Below are 10,587 nucleotides of genomic sequence, written 5' to 3'. Positions count from 1 at the left end.
CACCTTTATATAAACATAAGCATTTTTCAAAAATCTCATAATTTGTTGAGCTAAAACCAAGCAAAATAATAGAGAAAATTTTGCAATTGAGGTTATGTAAGTGCTTAGTTTATATAAAATATTTAAATGTAAGGTCGTTGAGTAAGAGAACATGAAATGGCAATCATAGATATGTAATTTCCTCATATCACAAAATAATGCACATGTTGTGCATTAAGAAAGAATATCATACAATATTTCATGTCAGAACATATCACTTCAAGATATGAGGTGCACAAATCATTTCATAATATTGGTGATAGAATTTAAAATACATCAAAATCTGACTCTGACGAAGCTATCATAGAGAAATTGATTGGTTTGTAGTTGTCTACCGCCCTAGAGTAATTTGTGTTGCTCGAACCCTTGAATCTTCTTTTTTTACTCTTGATTCTATCGAGTATCTCACTCACTCTGTCGTTTTTGTATGGTTCAATCAACAGAACATCTCCATTTGGTACAACCCTAAGGAAGAAATTGAATCCGACAAAATCAAAAGAATGTTTATCGAGAAGCAGCTAAAAATTATCAAGAGCACATAAAAATTCCATGAGATTGTTATAATTACATGCAAGAAAGAATAATTTTAATTAAAATAAAAAATGCCTTCATGTAATTATTAAATTTTGAACAATCTAACGGTTTAGTCCGATTAAATTAGTAACAAAACATTTAAAGACCGCTTAATAAAACGGCACCGTGGTTGTTGGTTCAATCAGGTTTGGTCAATCACAATACATTTGAACCGTTCGGCAAGAAAGAAACCTTTTACTTAAACTAAAAATGTGGATTAGTCCGTCTGTAATTATTAATTTTTGGACAGTTTAGCGGTTTAATCCAGTTTGGTGCTTGTGTTAGTATAAAGAAAGTAAAAACAAGGAGAAAGAGGAGAATTTGCGGTAAGGGGACAAAACTATTTATTGAAATGTAAAATCAATTGGGTGAAAATTAACAATTTTTTGTCCAAATGGGGTAGAGATAAGCCATCCAAATTTTCAACTAACGTTTCCTGTGCTTCCATTAGGGCTACTTCTTGAAATAAAATTCGTAAATGTGTAATCAGAATGAGGTTATGAGTTGAGGGCATTACGGTCATGTTTTGGTGATAGCTATGCGAGAAAGTACATGGGCAGCTTTGCAGTTAGGCAGCGTCTGGAACAGCAAGAAAGGCATCTGTGCAAGCTCAAAACATAGACGAGCAGGCAATCTTCTAGAAGCCAAAACTCAGAAAAGCTAATAATTTACCCTTTTTTACGCAGTTATCAGCAGATTCATCAATTACAACCACAGTGTTCACAACCAGCTTGAAAAGCACCTGATTACCATATAATAATATTAACATAGAATGTATATACATTGACACAAGTGCATCAGAAGCAAAAACAAGAGACAGATCATCTAAATTAGATGAGAAAATGATCTACAATGGCTGGCGACGGATCAGTTGTTTCTCTCCCCCCATCTTTGAGTTGAATTTGGTTTCTCGGAACGTAGACTTGACATATTTGGTTTTCATGTTCGTGGAGCATCAAGTTCTTATTGTAATCTGATTTCTTCCTCACAGTATCGAAGAACACAAAGCATGAGAATGAGTGTAGGAGTTGAGAAAAGCCTTTTTTTCTGAACAAAAGGTGGTATTAGTCTTTGATGAGCTTTAAAATCTTAAGACAGTAACTGAAAGTACACAATCCAATATATCTGAAAGTACACAAAGCAAAACATGTGCTTTCCTCTCCTCCACCTCTCTCACACATCTCAAGATGATGATGATCCTTCATTGTTTGGCTCACGAATCTGGATCGATGTTTTCGACAAGCTTGCTTCCAATTCATCAAGCTCATCCATGTCCAAATCATCATCATCATCCTCCTCCTCGTCTTCAACTTCTTTCTGTTCAGCATCACCACTACTCTTGCTTGTCCCTGCCTCTGTTTCTTTGTTCTTTTCCTGAGAAGTAAAAAACTCAAGATTCCATTAACATGACTTGCTTTGGCTTATTAAATGATGAGTGAGTGAGAGAGAGAGAGAGATCACCTTCTGTTCAATCTCTTCCTCTTCCTTTTCCCTCTGGTATTCTTCAAAAGCCTCAGCATCATCCACAAACAAGCTTGCATTGGACAGAAACAGCTCCCGACCACTGAGAGATCACACACAATGAATCAGCTTAACAATGAGTCACACACTACGCATTAAAATGATGAATGGTGGAATTTTACCTCATACGGTCGTTCTTAGCTCTCTCCGCCTGAGAAGCAGCCAAACCTGCATCTCTCTCAGCTATCTTCTTCCTCTTCCACTCCATAAATAGCGCAGGTGTCATTTGCGTTGCCGTTTTCAGTTTCGCACGCTGAAACAACAGAACAAGAATCAGACCTACCTAGCAGCTTATGAGAAGATTTGGGGAAAGCGCTGGAAGAAGAAGAGTATTAAAACCTCGTTTTCGATTTCTTCTTCAACAGGCATCTTCTGTGACTCCTCTTCCAAGAGGGCCTTCATTTGAGATTTAAGGATATAGCCAGGAGGAAGAGCGTGTCTGTAATGACACTCTTTGCCACCGTTGGGGCAAGCCCAGAACCACCCGTACTGTTTCTTCTCCACCGCGTCCAGAAAATACTTGCAAACCTGTTTTTTATATATATATGAAGTCATGAGATAATGAAATTCATCATGATTGGAGAATAATAATGACTTCTCTTAGTTTTAGAATTAGCTATAACTATATTGTTAAGAAACAGTCACATCAAAGGATAAAAAGTGTCGTTTAAAGCACACTACCATCACCAGAAGCATGAGTTCTTGTCACGCATGCAAGATCCAGGTGAGGAGAAAGACAACAGGGAACAAGGAAGGGAAAGAGACAGTGTAGTAGGAACCAAATAGCTCCTAAATGCTATTAGCAAAGGCAACATATAATATCAGCTAAGAACTTGGCCACATTCAAAAATGCAAACGTAATCTACACTAAAGCATCACAATCTAAAGGCTAAATATATATGTACAAGAGAATTTATACCACAAAACCAGAAAGAGTCCTCAACCAACATGTACCAAAACTAGCCAAGAAAGGTTTGAGATACAAAGAGAGAAAGAAAGAATACGGGCTTACAATGTCAGTTGGCTTGTTCTGGTTATATTCATTTTTCTTCGATTCCACAACCTTCTCAAGGGTCTCTTGATCCCACTCCTCCATGTCTCCATCTTAAATAATATAAGCAGAGTATAACACTGTGGTTCAAGAGACCAAAAATATATAACTCTTGCGCTTTTACCTTCATCACGCTTGTCGCTGTAGATATCGATCTTCTCACCCTTCCTCTGAATGTTCAAATCATGAGAGAATTTGCACTTGAATCCCTTTTGACACTGCCCCGCCTTGAAAAACTCACACAAGATGGATTTTGGATCCACACCTGCCCAAAAAAAAAACCATATTCTATTATAAATACACATGGAAACACAACACAAGGAAGAATGAACTTTACATGAGAGACAGCATATTTTGTTAATGATGAAGAAAAGAAAGAGAAACATTTACCAACAGGAACTTTAGGCTGACTAATGGCAACCTTGAACAACTCATTCAACTCCTGTTCTCTCGCCTTCTCTTCCTCTTTCTTTTTCTGTCCTCAAACCAAACATATTATTTTTTCGTAATAATTTAATCGAATTAATTGTTTCAGTAACAAATTATCTCTCTCACTCAATCGAAAACATTACTCCACTATCAAGTACACTAACTCCCCCCATTTCATCAGAAGAATATCAAACAGATTCATAGTTACCTTGGCTGCAAGTTTAGATGCGTCAGGTTTAGGCTGAACAGATTGCTTGAGACTCTGGACATACTTTTGAACATTCTTGCTCTTGTTCTTGTTTTTCAGACCAAATGTTTTGTCTTCAACTTGCTTCTGCTTTTTAGCCAAATCGGCCTTTGGTTGTTGCTTTGGAGGCATATCTTCTTCAAATCAAATCCAAAAAAAAAAAAAGACAGCAAAGTGTACACAACAAAGGATCTCTCGAGAAGGTTCTAATGTATCAAAAATTAGGGTTTTTTAAGTATAATGCAAAAAAAATTTAAAACAAAACGAAAAACCCCAAATTCAATCGATGAAAAGAAGAAATGAGCCCAGAATCTGTATGGAACCAAAACGGCGGACCTTAATGACTCGAGATTAGGAGAAAAGACAAACCACACTCGCCTGCCTCTCCTGATATAACCCATCTCTGTCTCTACTCCACCAACACTCGAGCTTTTGGGCCTACGTTAAGGCCTACATAATGGCTCGGCCTATTATATTTATAACTTCTAACGGTCTTCTTCGCTCAACACAACCACATGCATGTCAATTTGTTACCATTTACTGAGTGCTAAAAGCAAAGCATCCGACGCTTCTCACCACTGTGTTTGGTTCTCTTCTCGTCGCCATTGAAATGTATGATTTCATTTAGTTTCTACCGAAAAAAGAGAGTTAAGGACTTTTTGGGACTTGTGTGTTAAGTCACTAAGACATTAACACGATATTTTAAAAGTTTTTTTTTTTTTGTGGGGAAGAAGAATATAGAGAAATAGATACATACACCCTCCTATGCTGTTGCTTTTGCATCCTCAACCAAATAATTAAATCTATTTGCTGAAAATGTGATAAAACGAAAAACAAAAGCGAACTCCTAACCGGAATGTCTTTACCAAACCTAACCATGCAGCTCAAGAGTTTTGAGCCCCTTTTCTTTACTGTACATTTTCTCTGCTTTCTCAGAACCAGTCGCCGTTCCCGGACCAGAGATGTCTAGATGATGATGGTCCCCCGTGTTCGCTCATGCTTCCTCTCGATCTAAAATAGTTTCTTCTACTTCTAACTGGCCGTAAAGGACCCGACCTGTTTTCTAGAAACAGTCCTCCTTCTCTAGGAATGCTAGAGGCTGAGTGAGGCCGGTTCTCCATCTCCTCATGCGGCCCTGAGCTATAATCCATTGTTATGAACGTAGACGCTTGACCATACCTTAACCGAGGTGTCAAATTCCACCAGCTGCTATCCGAGGGAGCTAGATCTCCTTTGAAGTCTGCAGAGTCCGGCACTGATGACTCCTTCTTGCTGCAATAGTCCCCACCGCAGGTCTCATCTGCATCGTTGTATATAAGTTTCAGTGCCTGCACCACTTCACCCATGAACGGTCTGTGCGAGACCTCTAGGTGGACGCACATGGAGGCAATCGCAGCCACTTTCGCCATGTCATCAAAGTCGTAGGTTCCAGCCAATGTGGGGTCCACAAGCTGCTCCAGCCCCTCTCTGTTGGCTAGTAAAGGTCTCGCCCACGTCACTAAATTTTCTTCTCCCGAAGGCTGTGACATGTCAACCGGTCTTCTACCGGTGAGAAGCTCGAGTAGAACCACACCGTAACTATAGACATCGCTTTTCACAAGGAGATGCCCAGTCATTGCATACTCAGGGGCCACGTACCTGCAATTTATATCCATTGTAAGGCCACTAGAGTATATGTATTCATCATATAAGCATTAGATTGGGTATTCAAAGCAAGAAGCTTTACCCAAAGGTCCCCATGACACGAGTTGAAATATGTTGGCTTCCTTCGGTAGCTTCTCTCGCCAGTCCAAAGTCTGAGACCTTCGGGGTAAAGTCATCTTCTAGTAGAACATTGCTGGCCTTGAAATCCCGGTGGATTACTCGGGGATTTGAATCTTCATGGAGATAGGCCAGTCCTCTCGCTGCTCCAAGTGCAATCTTCAACCGCGCATCCCAGTCAAGCGTTCCTTCTGTTTAGTCAACACCGGGAAAACCAGGCTTTAGAAGGTTATAAAAGGAGAAGTGGCAAATAGAGTTGGGGAAATATGGTTTCTAAAGAAGTGCAGAGGATAGAGTATGTCACCGTGCAAGTGGGACTCGACACTCCCATTGTGGACGAGCTCGTAAATCAAGCAACGAGTACGGCCTTCAATGCATATTCCAATCAGTTTTACAAGATTGCGGTGGTGCAAACGGCTTAGCATCTCGACTTCTGCGATAAACTCACGGTCTCGATTCTGATTGTCCCTAGTTAGCAGCTTAACTGCAACCTCGGCTCCATCTTCCATGCTGCCCTGATAAACACGACCAAATCCTCCCTCACCCAAAACCCGCTTGGCACTGAATTTATCAGTTGCCTTCTCGAGCTCGGAAAGTGTAAAGGTCTTTACGGATAAAGCACACATAGCCATGCACGACATCAAAGAATCAGATCCCGAGCTTCTGACGCTACTGGAAAACATAAACCCGGCACCTGCAACAGATTCATGCATGAAACGCACCATGTTGTTTAAAGCTATAGAAGCAAGGATCTGTTATAAAGTCGAAGGGAGAAATTTACCAGGCGTTTTCTTCATCGATGAAGCCAATGCAGGGCCAACAGCAGTAGATGGCATCCCAACCTTGTTCCATTGCATGACTATAAATATAGCGCCAGCTAAAACCAGGGCGAGCACGAAACCTGACAGGACAATGATTGCAATCGTTCTAAAATCTATTCCCTGGCTTCTGTTGGCAAAGTTTGCAGTGAGTGGAAGCCCTCTAGTACTTTCAGTTGGAGCACCGTCCACAATGTCATCATTTGGTGAAGAAGAAGGAATTCCTGAGGCGAAGTCAACAAGTTCTAAAAGAACGGAAAGCAAAAAAAAGGGGTAGAAACTAGTGTTACAGAGAAAACAGCTATACCTGGATAACTTATGTGTGTAACCTCATAATCACCAAAAACAGACTCATTTAGAGGCACTTTCTTGTGGCGGAACCTTTGATAAATAAGGGTAGCCGTAGTACTGTCGAATTTTTCCCCAAGTGGAACAAGGTTAATGTCCACCACTGTTTTCCCTTGGTTTTCAGTGTCGGCACTGGCACCCATTATTTTGACTTGGCTTTGTTCCAAGTATGTTCCAGCAGCAACCTCAATTTCTAACTCGCTGGTCACGGGGAAAATAGAAAAAGGCGCGACGCTTAGCAGAAGCTGAACTTTCATGGGGAAAACACAACCACAAGGTGAACCTAAGGGAGATGAAGTAAGAGGCTCCACGCATGCCTGTTGACAATCTATACAAACAGAAATACACAGAAAATTGAGTAATTACTACTTTTTTATCTATTGATAATCAACAAGTAGAAAAAATGGAGTACCATGTGAGGAGGAAGGTGAAGCTGAAGTCACAAGACGATGGTGGTGGTAGTGACCGCCCTTGTTGTGTCTTGGTGTGGGAATGATGTTTGGTTTGGGGGCCAAAGCTGAAAAAAAATATTAAAAAAATGACCATTCAATACCAAACCTTGGCAGAAACACAGTTACACTAGTATACTATGTGGTTAGGACTATGTGCCTAAAATCATTCCCCTTGCTGACCTGGTGAAGGTGCAGGAGCAAGAGATGGATAGAGATGAGGATGAAAAAAACGCATTTGATGCGATTTTGATCGGCTAAATGGAAAGGGAAAGAGCCTAGCTGCAAAAGATGAGAGTAAGCTGATAAGTCATCCACAGACAATTTCTTTCTATACATGTTCATAGCGGCACGCAAGAATACTTACAAATGAAAATAAAAGCAGCCTGCGTTAAAGACTACACTGTTCATCAATAGAAATGGATATATCCTCAAGATACTCAATAAGAGAGAAAGTAAGCTCTGAGCTCTATCTATGTGCCACTATCTTAAGTAGGGTGGAAACTTAAGGTTTGAAATAATCGTCACTCTCACGCTTCACAGCCCACAGATTCCAAACTTAATTAAATCCAAATCGTAAAAACTAAACCCCTTTTTGCTTACTTTACACATAATAATAAACAATTCTAAATATAGCTCATCTTCAGCTGTCAAGCAAGCAAGAGCAAACAAAAGAAGATATGTAGACTAGTTTCATACCAAAGCATACGGGAGAATGAAGAAGGAGAAACAGCAGCAGATGCATCGCAAAGTTCCGCATTCGTCAGCAACGGAGACACCGAACCTCCGCGTCCTCGCCGGACACTCTCCGATTATTCAAAGAATCAAAACGAAGCTTATCGTCCTGAATCAGAAGTTTAACCATGAAAGCTTCGCAGACATTGATTTTTTTTTCTCCCCCAACACAAAACCCTAGGGTCGAGGGGGTTTATCGCGATTTTGATAGATCCACTGGAGATCTGCACACAGCTGGAAGTGGAGCGTTGAGAGTAAGGTTTGAGAAAGAGAGAAGGAACGAAAGCTTCTCCGGCTGAAGGTAACGGAGTAATTGAGAGAGAGAGTAAAGTAATTTCGAAGCAGAGAAGAGAGAGAGAGAATTTAATGCTTTGATGGTGGGAAGGGGCGTAGGGTATCTAAGTCCGAAGACTCTAGTTCCAACAGAGGCTTCGACTTCCACCAAAGCCCAGTCAACAGCAACGCAGCCCATCAAACCCATTAATCACGCCTATAACGGTAACAGAGGAACGACTCACATGACGCCAAAGCACGGTCTCTGTACGACGCAGCCAGCTAAGGATATCCAGCTATTCAACCGTTTTGACTCCTTAAAGCTGTGTGCTGTCACATGCTGAGCTGTGCCCTAATGGCCTCTACCTTAGTTATTCCTTCTCTATATAATGTAATGAACCAAGATTGTTGTAGGCAAGCAGAGTAACATTAATAATAAAGTTATCTTCTTCTTCAATCTTTCCTTAAGTTTCTCTGAGCTTACATGGTATCAGAGCCATGGATGGCGATCCGTTTACTTCTCCTCTAACTATCACACACTGTGTTACTCTCAAGCTCAATGACAAGAACTATCTCTCTTGGAAGTTCCAGTTTGAGCAATTTCTCAGCAGTCAGTCCCTTCTCGGCTACGTCAACGGTTCTGACCCGAAGCCTCCGCCTACTCTTACCGTCCGTAACGAAGATCAGGTTGTCGAGACTCCTAATCCAGATCATGCCAAATGGATCCGAACGGATCAACGTATTATGGCTTGGTTGGTTGGATCTCTCTCCGAGGACGCCATCAAAAGCGTCTACGGTCTCCGTTCTTCACAAGAGGTTTGGTTGTATCTCGCTCAGAAGTATAACCGAGTCTCCCCTACACGCAAGCTTGAACTTCAGAGTCGGTTCCAATCTACCAAGAAAGGTAACCGGTCTCTATCCGAGTATCTATCTGAAATGAAGACCCTTTGTGACCAGCTTGACTCGATGGGTGCTCCCTTGTCCGAACAAGAAAAGATCTACGGGGTTCTCAGGGGTCTAGGAAGAGAGTATGAATCTATTTCCACTGTTATTGAGAGCTCGATGGATGCGATTCCTGGCCCAAACTTCGAAGACGTTGTCTTTAAACTCATTGGCTTCAGCGACAAGCTTGCTACTTACGAAACCCCTCCTGAAGTTTCCCCTCATCAGGCTTTCTATTCCAACAGAGGAGGTTACTCTTCTCGCGGTCGTGGTCAATACAGAGGTAGCTCTCGTGGAAGGGGAGGATATACTACTCAAGGTCGTGGTTTTCCTCAGCAAATCAGTCATGGTTCTGGCCGAGGAGCGTCGACTGATAGCAGGCCAACTTGCCAAATCTGCAACAAATATGGTCATCCCGCTTACAAATGCTACAAACGCTTTGATCACTCCTACCAGGCTGATGATTACAACACTGCCTTGGCCGCTATGCGTATTCAGGACCAAAACCAAGCTTCAGGACATGAGTGGTATGCAGACTCTGGTGCTACTGCGCATATCACCAACAACTCTTCTCAGCTACAGTCAGCTCAGGCTTACACAGGCGCTGATACTGTTCTGGTAGGTAATGGCGAGTATGTTCCAATCACACATGTTGGCACAGCTGTGTTGCCTAGTCTGCAAGGTAAACTGTTACTGAATGATGTTCTTGTCTGCCCTTCTATTACAAAATCCTTATTATCAGTCTCCAAACTTACTGCTGACTATCCATGTTCTATTGAGTTCGATTCTGATAGTGTTGTTGTGAAGGACAAACAGACAAGGCAGCTTCTCACCAAGGGCAGTAGAGAAAAAGATCTATACGTTTTGGAGAATCCGCAGTTCATGGCTTTCTATTCTCACAGACAGCAAGCCGCTCCTGATGATGTTTGGCACATGAGGCTAGGTCATCCACATCAAGAAGTTCTCCAGCGTTTATCTCAGAATAAGGCCATAGTTCTCAATAAATCCAGCTCTCAGCTCTGTGAGGCATGTCAGCTTGGAAAGTTCAGTCGTTTACCCTTTTCTACTTCTAGTTTTGTAGCAGCCAAACCCTTAGAAAGAGTACATTGTGACCTCTGGGGACCCTCTCCTGTTGTTTCAACTCAAGGGTTTCGGTATTATGCAGTCTTTGTTGATCATTTCTCACGATATACGTGGTTGTACCCTTTGAGATTGAAATCAGACTTCCCTTCTGTGTTCTTGAGCTTTCAGAAGTTAGTAGAAAATCAACTAGACTGCAAAATTAAAACGTTTCAAAGTGATGGGGGTGGCGAGTTCACAAGTCATCAGTTCACAAAACACTTAGCTTCATGTGGGATCAAACATCATATGTCTTGCCCACACACTCCACAACAGAACGGT

General features: G+C 41.4%; 2 protein-coding genes and 1 long non-coding RNA gene across 5 annotated transcripts; 1 reads left to right on the top strand and 2 right to left on the bottom strand.

The window, feature by feature from the left end:
* Positions 1-1,637: 1,637 nt before the first annotated feature.
* LOC103842608 (zinc finger CCCH domain-containing protein 21) lies at positions 1,638-4,228 on the bottom strand. The gene is made up of 8 exons (XM_009119252.3): positions 3,822-4,228; positions 3,575-3,659; positions 3,309-3,449; positions 3,146-3,237; positions 2,473-2,661; positions 2,256-2,386; positions 2,074-2,176; positions 1,638-1,986 (listed from the first exon to the last, which is right to left on the bottom strand). The coding sequence occupies exons 1-8, from the start codon at positions 3,990-3,992 to the stop codon at positions 1,795-1,797; spliced, it is 1,104 nt and encodes a 367-aa protein (XP_009117500.1). The 5' UTR covers positions 3,993-4,228; the 3' UTR covers positions 1,638-1,794.
* Positions 4,229-4,308: 80 nt separating this feature from the next.
* On the top strand, positions 4,309-4,688 carry LOC108869906. Its single transcript, XR_001956435.2, has 2 exons — positions 4,309-4,528; positions 4,592-4,688. It is a non-coding gene; the product is annotated as an uncharacterized LOC108869906 (long non-coding RNA).
* LOC103842607 (receptor-like serine/threonine-protein kinase ALE2) lies at positions 4,559-8,383 on the bottom strand. 3 transcript variants are annotated; one of them, XM_009119251.2, is made up of 8 exons: positions 7,936-8,383; positions 7,420-7,514; positions 7,200-7,304; positions 6,747-7,115; positions 6,403-6,663; positions 5,926-6,315; positions 5,587-5,812; positions 4,559-5,498 (listed from the first exon to the last, which is right to left on the bottom strand). In XM_009119251.2, the coding sequence occupies exons 1-8, from the start codon at positions 7,941-7,943 to the stop codon at positions 4,793-4,795; spliced, it is 2,160 nt and encodes a 719-aa protein (XP_009117499.1). In that variant the 5' UTR covers positions 7,944-8,383; the 3' UTR covers positions 4,559-4,792. The 3 variants fall into 3 exon arrangements, with proteins under 3 accessions (XP_009117499.1, XP_009117498.1, XP_033136934.1); XM_009119250.2 differs by having other exon boundaries at positions 7,420-7,518; positions 7,936-8,382; XM_033281043.1 differs by lacking the exon at positions 7,420-7,514.
* Positions 8,384-10,587: the final 2,204 nt, after the last annotated feature.

Source organism: Brassica rapa, chromosome A09 (genome assembly GCF_000309985.2).
Source record: "Brassica rapa cultivar Chiifu-401-42 chromosome A09, CAAS_Brap_v3.01, whole genome shotgun sequence".
Taxonomy (NCBI): Eukaryota; Viridiplantae; Streptophyta; class Magnoliopsida; order Brassicales; family Brassicaceae; genus Brassica; species Brassica rapa.
This window is presented reverse-complemented; position numbering and strand designations above follow the sequence as displayed.

Excerpts from the sequence above, each read along its gene's own strand:
- LOC103842608 (XM_009119252.3), bottom strand. The coding sequence starts at position 3,992 with ATGCCTCCAAAGCAACAACCAAAGGCCGATTTGGCTAAAAAGCAGAAG. Across the intron at positions 2,177-2,255 it reads GCTAAGAACGACCGTATGAG|TGGTCGGGAGCTGTTTCTGT; the intron begins GTAAAATTCCAC and ends GTGATCTCTCAG. Across the intron at positions 1,987-2,073 it reads AGGAAGAGATTGAACAGAAG|GAAAAGAACAAAGAAACAGA; the intron begins GTGATCTCTCTC and ends TTTACTTCTCAG.
- LOC103842607 (XM_009119250.2), bottom strand. The coding sequence starts at position 7,996 with ATGCGGAACTTTGCGATGCATCTGCTGCTGTTTCTCCTTCTTCATTCT. Across the intron at positions 6,316-6,402 it reads ATCGATGAAGAAAACGCCTG|GTGCCGGGTTTATGTTTTCC; the intron begins GTAAATTTCTCC and ends AATCTGTTGCAG. Across the intron at positions 5,813-5,925 it reads TGTCGAGTCCCACTTGCACG|AAGGAACGCTTGACTGGGAT; the intron begins GTGACATACTCT and ends TTGACTAAACAG.